Source organism: Brienomyrus brachyistius, chromosome 1, assembly GCF_023856365.1.
Source record: "Brienomyrus brachyistius isolate T26 chromosome 1, BBRACH_0.4, whole genome shotgun sequence".
Lineage (NCBI taxonomy): Eukaryota > Metazoa > Chordata > Actinopteri > Osteoglossiformes > Mormyridae > Brienomyrus > Brienomyrus brachyistius.
Genome location: NC_064533.1, coordinates 13,776,370 through 13,791,159, shown reverse-complemented (window position 1 = coordinate 13,791,159; position 14,790 = coordinate 13,776,370). Strand labels below are relative to the sequence as shown.

The following is a 14,790-nucleotide window of genomic DNA, read 5'->3' as shown; positions in this document are numbered from 1 at the left end:
CTTCCTATGTCCATATTGTTGCCCGATTACTTAAGCACAATTGATTTTCAAAAACAGTTTAGACGCCGTTCTTAAATCACGTTGATGGAATCAACGTTATGTACCTATATTTAATAAAAAGCATTATTTAAAGTGTAATATGAGAGATTTTCTAAATTATCTGTGACCCAAATGAACATTGCAATAATTACCCGTGGACGGATTTATCTCTTTATGCACCGTTATTTTGAGGAAGGAGCGTCGCCTATCGGAGAGAAAAATGAATTTCCTTGCCTTTATATTTTATGGTGGATAGACACGTGCCGTGTGTCGAGTAAACACATATTCTGCATGCTTGAACTGCTCTAGTTAAATTTCGTTTGTATACATTTCTCGGAATTGATTTATTCGTGATCATGTAACATACATGCATATTTTTTGTCCTCTTTACAAGTACATATGAGGTAAGGTACAAAATAACTGTTCCAACACCGATTTCTCAGTATCTATTAAAGTCAAGTTATTTTCACAATAAATTAATGTAAACCCGTGCAAAACTGCAAAATACAATATGTTGTATGGAAAGATGGGGCAGCAGACGCAGGTAAACGGCGAGCCGCCTCCCCCGCGCGTGCATGATGTAATGCTCAGCAGCGGATGGTGTCTTCGCGAGGGTCGCGCTCGGAGTCGCCGAGCGGTTTCCCACAATGCCCTGCGCGGATAAGCTCCAAGATGGCCGAAGCGATGGATGAGTACGAAAAAGACGCTGGCTGTGTCCCTATCCTTCATCCAGAGGTGAGATGCTCGACTTTCGCTTTGTTTTAACGCGGAAAAGGCTGGGCGTTTTCATTGCTTGGCCCTCTAATGCAAAGCTAAAGATAAACGGACCCACGGGCTTTGTGCAGCATCAGATCCGGTAGCCCCCCCTGCGAGGAGTTACGGCGTGTACCAATTACATCTGTCAGATGCTCCATCGCTGGAGATGAGCGGGGGGAATTGGAAAACAATCCCATATCCGCATAAAGCAGGTTTACTATTCACTGCTTGGTGTTTAATGGGGGTTGTCATACCCGTATGTCTGTCGTAAAGCGAAGCCGGCTGGCTGTTACGCAGAGCGCATCTCCTTAACGTTCATCGCGAGGAAGCTCCAGCCTGGGCTGCGGAGACTGCTTCGTGGTAAAGGGCCAGAGCCCCGGGGCAGGCGTGGGCTCATGGTAGCCGAGTAGGTGACGGGTCGTGAACATGCTTTAAAACCCTCACATCCACTGAGCGGCACGGTGGAGTCCCAGCTCCCCATATGAAAAGCCGGCCGCCCGCTAGCGGAGCGCCGCCGCCTCGCTAATAAGAGTCATTAACAAAGACGGTCCAGGCCCCCGTCCGCTGCCCGTTATGCTATTTGTGATTAATTTTGTTTATTTATCACGAAATATCCCAACAAGCGTACAGAAATCACCCTGACAACAAAGTGTCTGATAAGGTACCTTGCTCCTGCCGCGGTGCTCGGTAGCTAGATAATAGCGTTCTGTAAGCACAATGTAAACAATGTCAAATACACTAGCTGCTGGTTTTTCTACCACTAACAAATAATATCGAATAAATGACTGAATGTTAATTAATGTATTGATCATTTCTGTCTATCGTAATCTAACTGTTAAGTCTGTTTTTTTTGTTGTTGTTGCAAGATCTTAAGCGTCAAAATTGTTGTAATTTAACAACTCAGCTGCTTATTATTTTAATGCGCATATTGTCGTTTGTTTGGGAAATGTCATTATTTAACGAACATTTTGGCTCTTGTGCTTGATTTTAGAGAAATATTATCTCACACTAAGGATTAGCAGGACATTTATAAGTGTCTTTCTAGGGGTCACAATATAACGAGATTGACAATCAACCTAGTGTCAAATGAAAAATGTACTTTCTTGAATCTGATCCCCTGCTAGAAGCAGCAGTCTTTTGCTGTCCTTTTATTTCCAGTTGAGGTAATCTCTCCCTGCTATTTTGAGGGGTAATACTCCAGGTAGCTTCTCCAGAGCTTGATGGTGACACATGTTTTGGTATATGAAAATACATGATCTGTAAGTCAGAGTCATCCTCCAAAATAAACAGCACAGGTTATTTTTTCTGTGGTGACTTATATTAATTGTATTATTTGTTGGTTTTATGGATCTGCAGCACTACTAGATAAAATAAGCTGACAGCATTTCGTGCTGAGCCCACAGCTGCTGTGCTACCACCACGTCTCCTCTGTAGGTGTGCAATGCTTGTGCAGTCAGTTTGTGTTTTAATGTCACGCACGTGGTAAATGCTTCTGTTCGCTGTTAATGTGTTGTATGGGACCCTGTGTGGCTCTGTGGCTGAGGACTCTGCCTGTGATCGGAAGATCACTGATTCAAATCCTGTGGCTGGCAAAATGATGTCACCGCTGGCCCTTCGAGCATGACCCTTAACCCCTGAGATGATCTGGGGACACTTACCCTTCTCACTGATCCTCACTTATATTTTTGCTTGGGACAAAAGGGCTTACCAGATAAATAAATGTGATTTATGTATATGTTAGACAAAGTCAGGAAGTTCACAGTAACAGACAATCCTCACTTTATGCTACATCTTGGGCCACCTACTTCCCTTTCTAACTGCTCACTTTATTGGTTCCCCTGTACTGGTCTGGTATTCCAGTGACCTGATCAAGACCTAGGTCAATGACCTAGGCCAGTGTCATGTTATATGTATTGTAATTGCAGTTGAGGCATCTAGACCTGAGGTTGAATTAGCATTCTATTCTGGGTCATGGTGTGTAGCTGCTGTTGTTATTTTCTGAACGGTCTGTTTCTCTCTTAAATATCCAGTGTTTGATGCTGTTCCTCGCATCCCCGTAAAAGGGATATTTTCTGAGAAAATGGGGCCCTGGGCGAGATACCAGCTGTTTAAAATCTCCATTGTTCCAGCCATCTGCTCAGAGTCTCCCAAGCACTACCAGCTGAGCCCCTTCTGACATCTCAGGTTACAGTTTTGCATTTTTACCAGCACAGCGAAAATTACCCATAAGAGGTGGCCTTGCATAACTCTGTATCTGATTTGATGGGATGCCTCTTTTGACTTGTATCTGATGCTCTCCTTCCAGCGCCATAGAGTGTTAAAGAGGCATGAAATTGACCCAATAAGCCAACTTGCTCCACTGAAAATAGCCTGACGAAAGCCGAGCAACTGTTTGTATAATCGTGAACCATTTTGTAAACCATGTAAGAAGATGAGTAAGGCATATTTATTCCGATTATTTTATCCAAAATGCTTATGTAGGCTTTTTTGCTTATTATACAACCAGATTTTTGCACGTAAGCTCTTCGGTGGCCTGCTTAATGATACACACATAATGGCTGTGCACAGTCCTGCTTCTGCCTGCTGTATGTTACTTAAAGCACAATCTAACATTGACTTATTAATGAAAATCCAAAGTTTTTGTCCTGGGGTGTTTGCTTGTGTGTGTCTTGCGGGGCCTTTTTGCTAATTGTGATGAGGGATCTGTTTCATTGGGTTTGGTTCTGCAATGGCTACTATAGCTGAAGAATTGACTCTTGTGTCCTTAAGAGATGGACAAATTAAGTACTTTATGTGGTTTATTTCTTTGGTACAGCTCATACATGTTTATTATTATTATTATTATTATTATTTTATTATTGTTAAAATTTATAAAAAAATATATAGTTTGTTCTTCATGGAATTAGGAATTTATGTCTCCCAAAGAGGGTCATTTTGTCCCAAAGTGCATAGTCTCGCAAAAATACTGATCCTAAAATATCTGAGTGTTTTTGGTTCAGTTGGCATGTGACGTACACTGTTGTCTGTTTGAATTTTTAACCTAGCCCTCTTTTATTCAACCTCTGCTACAGGGACTGTCCTTCCATACTCAGCTATTCCATGCAAGGCTTTGGAGTAAAGTTCAGGTTTTATGTTAACCTTTAGCGGTCCTGGAGCGTAGCCTGAAGTTGTAAATCGCAGTCTCAGCGCAGCAGGCCAGTTTATGGCCAAGGGCTCCAACTTAAAGTCTGGCCTGTTTCTTTCCCCCCTCCTGTACTGCACCGATGCTTGAACTAGTTCTGCCACTCTGCAGCATCAGTGGGTCTGGAATAAGCAGAAAAATGTAAAAATAACACAATTCAATGTACCAGAAAGAAGCGCTTTTGGGCTGTACTTGAGCGGCCGGTAGTTCCTTCATTAGCACAGACCGGTGCGTCGAACCCACTGAGATTTTGCAGGTAAAATTCACAATTTAAAATTTTTCCACATCGCTGCATGGTTCTGTTTTGTGACTGAGTACAGCACTCGTATATATTCTTCCCCCTCGAGTGTAACTTTGATAGCAGGATGCTTATTATTCTGCTATTGTAAGGTGAACAAGGGATGTGCGGAACAATGATGTGAGTGCTCTTTGATTGGCTGTCCATTTGGCACATTTTCGTCCTAGAATGGTAGCTGAGCCAGGATAGCTAGTGCTGTGGGCTGTGGACCTACAATCACACAATCCCAGAACTTTAGATATGAGTGGTTCAGTAGAGATTTGCATGGGTGAAAAAAAAATAGTAAGGGGGTCATGATATGTGGCTGGCGTTAAGCTCAGAGCCTTGCGCGTTCCGTCAGTAGGCCGTTATGGTTTAGCACAACCTCGTATAAACTGCTGAAAATTTCGCCTGCCACTTTTATATCACGGCAGATTTTTTTTTATGTTTTGGCACTCAATGCTGGGTCCTGTATTTGTCATTTTTATCAAAGAGACCAGCTCTGCCCCCCCCCCCCCCCCATACTGACATGGCTGTGTTTTTCATCAGTTTAGGGGCTCTGAGTCTTAAAGTAATAAAACTTGTGCAGCTTACTCACTGCTGGAATGAGTAGAGTTTTTTTCTTTAAGTGCTTACTCTAGAACAGGCACCTGCCCATTTTAGCTAGGGGTCAAAGGACAGCAGAGGGGATAAAGTACAGAAATTATGCATTTGTGCAGTTCTGCCCGAAAAGCTCTCCATCGCATGTGAATTCCTGGCTTGACCCTGACATTTTGTCTTCATGAATATTTCTCAGTCACAGCAAGCACACATACTCATTCAGGGCGAGAGCTCTCCGTTAACAAATTACAGTAAGTATTAAGTAAGGCCTGGGGGGGGGGGGGGTCCATCACTTTGCCATTTAACTTTCCAAAGAGGTCAGACCTTCTCCTCAGTGTCTTATCTGCGGTCCAGCAGACACCTGCTGTTTTGTTAATGGAATGGTGGACTATGTCTGGAAATTCCTTCACGGAGCTCAAACATTTCTGCAGATGTCTAGGCTCACTTATTCTTTGGATTTTCGTGATGCTGACCCAGTCTGATCTTCAGTGGTGTTAAGGAAGATTTCTGAAGTAGGGTTCCAGTTCTGAAATGATTAGGAAACACAAACCGCTTTCTTTGTGGGGATATTGAGACCACAGCACACAGTGATATTTTTTATAGAGCCTGATCGTTGCTGAGCTTTGTTTGATCTCTCTCAGTTTTAGAGAGATGACAGGAGGATGCCAGTTAACTTTCTCATTTTCTGAAGAAACTGAGACCAACGTGAAGAGGCTGTTTTGAAAGGGCTCTGTGTCCTGCTTGTGTGCTGTGCCACTTGCTATAATCACTAGGCGTATGCTAGCCTGCCCTTGCCTGCCATCCCCTTCACCAAGAAGCTCTTCTGGCATCTCCTGGGCCTGTGCCTGGGCCGAGCTTGTGGTTCGTGCTGATTGGCTGCATCTGTGCCTCCTCTCTCTGCAGGAAATCAAGCCCCAGAGTCACTACAACCATGGCTACAGCGAGAGTGCCGGGCGCAAGAGCCATGCCGACGACTACAGCACCTGGGACATCGTCAAAGCCACACAGTGAGTCCTGGGGAACGATGTCACTACTCGGGGATCGTTTGATCTGGTCTCCGTTCGTGGCAGAACTCTGCCATCTGTCAGTGTTATTGTCATGGCAACACAGTGGGTTCTGGGGGAGGGCATTGCTCCTAGATCGTGGTCTATATATATATGGTGAAGTTAGGTAACTGGGTATATGTGCTTGGAACTGTACAGAGATAAGCGTACCTTTTAAAGGGTCCACTGATAAGTATGGTTACGTGATACTTATGCATTTTTTGTTCCATTTTTTTCCTCGCATAAATGCAAATGTGGAAACCCCATTAATAAACACTGCGATGCGGTTATACTTGACAGTGCATTAATGGTTTGCTGTATAAGGTCATTGTAAAACATGGTGCCCTGGGCAGCCCCGTAAGAATGATGGGGGGGGGGGTCCCTCTGGCTTTACACTGACCGTGCCGTTGTTAATGGGTCACAGCAGCGTTTCAGGGTAGCGGCGTGTCCATGAGAGAGAGAGGCAATGCAGAGCAGGGATGCCATGTGACATAGACGCCGTTCAGTGACCTGATTCTGTAGGAGTCTCGCATGTGTAATGTAGCCACATTCGGGTATAACAGCAGTAGGGGATTCAGGGCTGTGCCTTTATGCTCACACCACGCTGTTTATTACTCTGACTAGCCATTAGGTTGCTTCGTATTTGGCACAACCTTTCGTTACGAAGGGCGTCACTGCCCCCAAAAGCGTCTTCGCCTCTTCCTCCTCCCTCCCTGCCTCCTCCTCCTCCACTATTGGCTGTGCCCATGGCTCCACGTCCAATGCTGACCCTCATTTTGCTCATTAACATGTAATAGTAACTAGTAGTATTGCAATTAAAATTAATCTCAGTTATACTTGGTGATTATTATCACCCCTAAGCACTGAACAGAAATACCTTTCCTCCTCCAGTCTTGTCCTTGAAAAGCCAACAGTCGCATTAGCCCACAGTGACGCCTGCCCCTCCCCCCCCCCCTGCAGGTACGGCATCTACGAGCGGTGCCGGGAGCTGGTGGAAGCTGGCTACGACGTTCGGCAGCCCGACAAGGAGAACGTCACCCTGCTCCATTGGGCGGCCATCAACAACCGGCTCGACTTGGTCAAGTGAGTGCCCCCTACTGGGCTTGGCTGGAACAGCATGTCCCGATCTGACCCAAAAGAGCCTGTTTCTGTGGGCGTGTTCCCTGCCGAGCCAGGAAGTAACCCCCCTCCTCTTCAGCAAATTGGCTCACTCCCATGTAGTCACTTTGTGTGGTTGTTGATGGACTTTGAATGTTTCCGAGCGTTGGCTCGACTGTCGCGAAAAGCCTCAAAGGAGGTCCAGACCTAAGCCGCTTACCCCCAAATGGGTGGCCGATTGGATGCTGCTGTGATGTGAGGCGTTTGTGGGAATATGTCTGGTTAGTTGTTGAGAGGTGAATTAAGGCAGTTTTGTTACATTGTAAGCATGTATCTATCACCTGACCATACCTGACCTAAAGGCATGCCTGTGTGTGCGTGTTAGAGGCATACCCAGGAGCATGCTGGGAACACCATGCCCACGAGTGCCGTGTCATATCTGTACATACGTTTGTAAAGCTGTTCCCATTTTGCTGCAGCATATTCTGAGTCACAGGGCATCACTGACATGTTGAAAATGAGTGTTTATTGGCCTGGCCTGAGTCTCGTCACTCGCCCAGCGATTTTCCCTGGTTTCCCCCCTGGCTGCATGCCCTGCCCTTCCTCGGCCTGCCTGCCTGTGTCCTCTGCAGGACGCTCGCATTCCTGGAGAGAAATGTCCTTCCTACAAGTTATTGTTGAAGACCACGAGACTGCAGTTGAGAATAACCCTGGTCTCACATCGTTTGAAAATGCCCCCCAGCACCTCAGTTCACAGCGGGCACATAGCATTCTGCTCTGTGTGGAATGGTGCGTGGAAATGTCTGCCCTGTTAGGATGGTCCTTAGCTCGTGGTGTGGGTCTGCGGCTAAGCAATGCTAACTGGTCCTCAGTGTGTGTTACATGTCAGCAGAAAGGGAAGGCTGACATTTGCTCCCACGTGGATTGTGCATAGTGTCATGGTATGGGCAACTTTCGGTTAAACAGAAGAACATACTGCCACAAATCGTCAGTCAGGCCGGGAAAATCACTGGACATAAACAACATCAACTCTCCCGCCTGTACTCACAGATTTTGACAAGAAAGGCACAACAGGTCTATCAAGATTTTACTCATCCACTTCATTGTGTCTTCCAATTGTTGCCATCAGGCAGGGGACTTGTAGTCCCATTAGTCAGGAAAAAAGGCTACAAGCGGTCATTTATTCCATCAGCTGTAACCATCCTTAACAAAGACTTTTTCTTAGATAATTTAATTAGCAGCTAGTTTTATTATATTGGTATCTTATGTATTTTGTTTTAAATGTATTCATTTATGTTAAATCTCTCACTTGGAGTAAACTGGAATGATTTTATAACATATTCTACTTGTATTTAGTTGCACTGACATATATGTTTATTGTGTATAGTGTTGCTTGTATTGTGTGTTGAATTCATCATTGTCAAAGATGAATTTCCATCTGATATAAATTTGATGGACATTAAAGAAGTATTCTATTCTATTCTAAAGCGGCTGTTTCTTAAGCTGTGAAAACAGACCAGATAAAAGTATGTGGTAGAAATGTGTGGCTCATGCATTTCCTGTCATTGGCTTGTATCAGCCCTATAAGCACTGCTACAGTGCTGTCACTCATGGCCATCTGGAAGTAAGTGCATGTGGTGCTCTCTCTCTGCAGGTATTACATATCAAAGGGTGCCATCGTGGACCAGCTTGGCGGAGACCTTAATTCAACACCACTGCACTGGGCTACAAGGTAATGCATTCTGCTCTACCCATCGGCGTGTGTACCTATCAGCACCCTGTACGGGCGGGCGTGTATACCTATTGTCACTCTGTACGGGCGGGCGTGTGTACCTATCAGCACCCTGTACGGGCGGGCGTGTATACCTATCAGCACCCTATATGGATGGGCGTGTATACCTATCGTCACCTTGTACGGGCGGGCGTGTATACCTATCAGCACCCTGTATGGATGAGCGTGTATACCTATCGTCACCTTGTACGGGTGGGCGTGTATACCTATCAGCACCCTGTATGGATGGGCGTGTATACCTATCGTCACCTTGTACGGGCGGGCGTGTATACCTATCAGCACCCTGTATGGATGGGCGTGTATACCTATCGTCACCTTGTACGGACGGGCGTGTGTACTTATCGTCACCTTGTACGGGCGGGCGTACACCGGTGCTATAGTCATTACCGGAATGCGCCATAACATAGATTTGCACTTATACTGGTAACACTGCTAGAAGTCAACAACCTAATTATACTACAGCCTATTTATTTTTTTTAAAAAAAGGTGTTATGCAAATTTTCTGTTAGACACACACTGACGCTGTTTTATGATAACAAATGAACTAATTTAAAATAAATTGATTTTATGTAATTGTACGCGTTAAAGATGGTTACATATACAGTACAGGCCAAAGGTTTGGACACACCATTTGCCAAACACCTCTGGGAACTCCTTCAAGACTGTTGGAAAACCATTTCAGGTGACTACCTCTTGAAGCTCATCGGGAGAATGCCAAGAGTGTGCAAAGCAGTAATCAGAGCAAAGGGCGGCTATTTTGAAGAAACTAGAATATAAAACATGTTTTCAGTTATGTCACCTTTTTTTGTTAAGTACATAACTCCACATGTGTTCATTCATAGTTTTGATGCCTTCAGTGAGAATCTACCAATGTAAAATGGTCATGAAAATAAAGACACCACACTGAATGAGAAGGTGTGTCCAAACTTTTGGCCTGTACTGTATATAGTAGCCAAGGTGTGGACAGGCGAGGAGACTCTCAAAAAGGGGGCACCTCTGTTATTTTGACCTGGTTCGGTTTTAAATCATCAGACGCTGAGCAAAATTTCACTATACAGACATCCCAGCTCTCCCAGAAGTTTTGGGAGTCTCCCGCATTTTGGTAGCAGCTCCGTGACGCCCGCTCTCGTTCTCCAAATATACTATGCACTGTACCTTTTAGTAACCGTGTGCCTCGATCCTTTCATTTGTGTGTTTTTATGTTCCCTGATACAATTTAGCTCGAAGCTACCATGTGACTGCAAAAATGTTCTTCTTTTGGTACAGCAGTACTAGTCATTTTAGTCTCGTTATACCACGTAGAAGTTAACATCAAGATCTTCAGGCTCTTTGCAAAATGAACGTCGTGCACACTCTCCCATGTCTCCCAACTGAAAATGATACATTCCATGTATTTAATATATTTCCAAAATACTTTTATTTGCATAAAGGGACAGGACAGGCTCCTCCTCCCCTAACTCAGAAAAAAATGATACCATGATATAATACCGTCACTGTTCAAAAAGAGAGCTATACCATCATGCCATGAAATATACCAATGATTTTAAGTCATATCGCCCAGCCCTAGTTCCCTGTACTCTAACTCTCCTCTTTCAGAATCATGACAGGTGTTCCCAAGTGTGTGACTGACATTTGTTGACTCACCACTGAAATGTCAGAACTGTGGAATATTATCAGTGTTGACGCCTAAAATCACAGATGGTTGCACCGAGCATCATTTCCAAATCTCTTTTGGATTCCTCTAATCAGTTCTGTTCTCACCTGTTCACTCTCTTGAATTGTTTGTGCTCACTACCCTATGTCAGTAAACCAGAGTTTTTCTGGATATTATTGGTTTCTTGGGCGTCCAAGGTTAGACTTTCCCTCCCGGCAGCTAAACCCCTTTGCCCTCTTTTATGGGGGTGTACAAACCTCCTTGAAACATCTCCACATCCCTCAACTCTGCGTCCTATTTTTTAAGAGTTTATTTTGTTCCTCATTCATATTTGTAACATTGGACTCTTATATAGTGTCTAAGGTTTTGTCCCGTCAAAGCATAATCTTCTCTCACAGGCTGTGGGGCTGCCCCAGGGAGAGGGGGGAGGGGGTATAATTTAGTCTAATTTAGTGACTGCTTATGTCAGCTCTGAAGACTACCTGAACTAAATGTCTGTGGCAGTCTCATTGGTATCATGCAGTGTTTCTCAGCCCAGTCCTCAGGGACCTCCAGACAGTCCACATTTTGCTCCCTCTCTACTCCCAACACACCTATCTCAGGTAGTTGGTGTTCTTGATTGGCTGGGAGCTGGGAGGGAGCAAAAATGTGGACTGCCAGAGATCCCCGAGGACTGGGTTGAGAAATGTTGGTATAATACAGCCCCACAGAGCCGTGTGTGTGTGTGTGTGTGTGTGTGTGTGTGTGTGTGTAATCAGCTTTAGATTGTCCTGACTCACAGACCCAACTGGGGCCGCTCTTATTGCTGGTTTGTATGGTGCATCATTTAGGGATCAGAGAGAATCTAACAGTACGTCTGCATTTCCCTCTGGAAGGCCAGCCTCCGGCATTGTACCGAGACAGCTGATGTTTAGCTGCTGGCTGGCTTCTCTGCCTGTGTTTTCTCGGACCCCAGGACCATGTGCATCAGCATTACACTGTCACACGTCAACATGTAGTTGTATTATTTCTGTTAAAAGTAACGTTGATTTATTCATATAAAATTGAATTTACAGATGTATCACTTTCTCTTTTAGGAGCTTCTATTGCAGTGTGGCAAGATTTGTGCATTTATGCAGTGAAGGTTTGATTGACATAAGTTGATATGTACATCAGTGTTTCCAATCCAGTGCTTGGGGAGCCACAGACAGTCCACGTTTTTGCTTTTTCCCAGCTCCCTGTCAGACACTCCAAATCGGTTGGGGGCTGGGAGAGAGCAGGTCCATGAGGACTGGATTGGGAAACGCTGATGTACATCATTGAAAAGCACCTTGAACATGAGTGACCCTGTATTTTCCATAATTCCTGATTCCATGGGCCACATGGCATGACAAGCGCCCTCGGTGACCTTTAACCTTATCTTCCCCGTCTCCCCAGACAGGGCCACCTCTCCATGGTGGTCCAGCTGTTGAAGTATGGGGCCGACCCAGCTCTGATCGACGGCGAGGGCTGCAGCTGCATCCACCTGGCCGCGCAGTTTGGACACACCTCCATTGTGGCCTATTTAATCGCAAAGGGCCAGGTGCGAGATGCAAGACCTCACACATGCGGCCAGTCTGCAGTCTTACTGCTTCTGAGGCCTTCCAAGTATTTCCCTTGGATTTATGTGCACTCACTAGACTTTTGTAAACAGATGGAATAGACAGTGTTGTCATAAATTTTGTTCCGTCTGTAATTTAACCAGCACTGAAAGACAAAATTTACTCATGTTTTTATAACTTTAACAAATATTGTTACAATACACCAGATATATTAAATCAGCCAGGTGTAGTCTAGTTTATGAGCGCAGAATAAGAATGTCAGTATATTAAATGTTTGTTCTCATACTGTTTTATGCCGTTGAACCTTGTTTATTTAGGTTTACTTCAGTTTATTTTTGATGTTTATGGAGATAGATTAGAGTTTTATTGGTTTGATTCTGCTTCAGTGACATGTAACTTTACTTCAGTTGTACACCAGGGGGAGCTGTACCATTTGTTTTCACTATAGCGTTTCTTATGTTTTTTATGTGGATTTGCTAACTTGATGCTTAAGGAATCCAGTTTCATTTTTAGCTTGTAATCAAAAGGTTCAGAGTGTATGGGGTGCAGAAATCCATTTTATGTTTTTCTGGATCTTAATCGTAAATTTCATTTAAGATAATGATGAATAGATCGCGCGGACACATTACTGAAACCTCGATTGAAATGCATTACTGATCTTGGCTTTTCACTCCTCCCCCAACCCCCCGCCCTACCCCACGTCAGGATGTGGACATGATGGACCAGAATGGCATGACACCATTAATGTGGGCTGCTTATAGAACTCACAGGTTTGTGTCTTTGGGTTAATTTCTTTTAATCTTATCATAATCATAGCATGAAATTTGGCTGCCATACCACAGACTGCTTCCTGTTGCTACTGTCCTATTTCCCTAAGAAATACCTCTATTGGAATATATGTCTTTTTGATACATGAAAGTTTGGCACCCGAAGGGCAATTGAGCGATCAGTTTGAGATCCCCTCTTATCTGGGAAATGTTTACATGTGTCAGGGTAGTCCTTCAGGATGGAAAAACCTCATGCGCCACGTCCAGAGAAACCCTCTCCCCACCCCCCATGCCCCCATTAGTGTTGGCGTTTCCCTGAAGCACAGTTGTGAATGAGCTATAATGTGTGGGCCGCACGCCCAGGTAGAAATGCAGAGTGGGTGGGACGCGTGCACCTTCTCCCCGAAGCTGCTTTTCCAGCTGAACCTGAAGAAACGGAGAGAGGTTTCTCCGGCCTGCTGCCGGCTGTCATTGAAAAGCAGGTCGACTCCCGTTATGCCTGCTGCTGTTGTGAAATGTCAGGGGCCAGGCTTTTACCCTGTTTCCCTCAACTGCATGTCAGAAACTCTCACCCCTGATTTTGGAAGGCAAGGTGCCGACATGCTTTCCATTCTTGTGAACTAAACAGGGTCTGAAATATTGATGAGTGTCAGAGGCTTGACATTTTCTGATAAACCACCTCACTGTATGACCCATGATCGATACTTTGAAAAAATTAATCGTTGGGCAGCCTGTTATCTTAGCCGTTCATCTCATGGAGTGTTGCAGGTTCTGTGTTATGATCTATAATCACTGCTTGTGATGTGTAGGTGCTCTGCTGTCAAATGTTGATGAGGCATTTTCTGAAGGATAATGCTGACTATGCCAGGTGTGAAATATTTCCCCTCCCTTTCCCCTCATGGTATAGCTACACTTTGGCATCAGTGTGCTTTTTTCCAACCTGGCAGCAGCTAAGGTAAAGGAAGCAGCTCTTGGTGGTGATGTCAGAGTGCCACACGCTGATTGCTTTCGTTTCTTCTCGGGTTTCTTCCCTCGCAGTGTGGATCCTACCCGGCTCCTGTTGACGTTCAACGTGTCTGTCAGTCTGGGTGACAAATATCACAAAAACACTGCACTGCACTGGGCTGTTCTGGCCGGCAACACCACTGTCATCAGCCTGCTGTTGGATGCTGGAGCCAATGTAGACGCCCAGAATATCAAGGTGAGGCGCAGCACCCCCTGCTGACCAGGGACAGACGTTTCAGCTGTCTCAGCACTTTCTTACTGTCATCAGGGGCCAGCGTGTGGCTCAGTGGGCTAAGTCTGTGTGCCTGTAATCAGAAGGTCACAAGTTCAAACCCAGCTTCAGCATGTCTGTGGCTCCTTGAGCAAGGCCTTTAACCCCCAGCTCTCTGGCTGCCCTTCACAGACAGCTTACTCTACAAAGAGCTAGTTGTGGGAGGCGGATCAATAAAATATCAGTTATTATTATTTAAATATCTATTTTCCCTTTTTTCTACTTTATCTTTTTTCGACTTTTGAACTGTTATTATGCCATTTAACTGCCAATATAGATCAAGTCATAACCCAAAGACCATATCTTGGTCACAAGCTGCCACTTTAGCAACATATGAATAATGCTAGTTTGAATCTATGGCAACGCTCCTTTTGTAAACATACCATCTGTTCTGCATGCGCTCAGCATCTGTCTTCTCAAATGCCGCATTAAATTTATGCCCTCAACCTCCATTAGGTGTTACTTTCAAGGTTGGTATGTTTGGCAATAAAAAAAACAAACAGTCGTTCTGGAACTCACCCTCCGTGCTCAGGCGTTAGTAGCTTTAACCTTAGTTGGTAGACCGCAAGTCTGCCGTGCCCTCTAGGGGGCAACAGTGAGCTCTAATGGATCTATAGTCCTCCATGTGAGCTATCCCAGCATGCATCTGAGGGTCCCAGACGCGCAGCTGCCGCAGTTCTCTATCTCACGGCAAGCAGTTTTCTGTAAACAGCTGTTGCTGTTTTTT

At 44.8% G+C, this 14,790-nt stretch overlaps 1 protein-coding gene across 1 annotated transcript in view; it reads left to right on the top strand.

Moving 5' to 3' along the window:
- Positions 1 to 647: 647 nt before the first annotated feature.
- zdhhc17 (zinc finger DHHC-type palmitoyltransferase 17) overlaps positions 648 to 14,790 on the top strand; it is a 29,713-nt gene continuing 15,570 nt past the window's right edge. Inside the window, exons 1-7 of the mRNA XM_048970527.1 lie at positions 648 to 774; positions 5,757 to 5,860; positions 6,857 to 6,979; positions 8,649 to 8,726; positions 11,857 to 12,001; positions 12,726 to 12,790; positions 13,826 to 13,988. Coding sequence (XP_048826484.1) covers positions 712 to 774; positions 5,757 to 5,860; positions 6,857 to 6,979; positions 8,649 to 8,726; positions 11,857 to 12,001; positions 12,726 to 12,790; positions 13,826 to 13,988 — 741 coding nt within the window. The 5' untranslated portion in view covers positions 648 to 711. The remainder of the gene's footprint in view (positions 775 to 5,756; positions 5,861 to 6,856; positions 6,980 to 8,648; positions 8,727 to 11,856; positions 12,002 to 12,725; positions 12,791 to 13,825; positions 13,989 to 14,790) is intronic.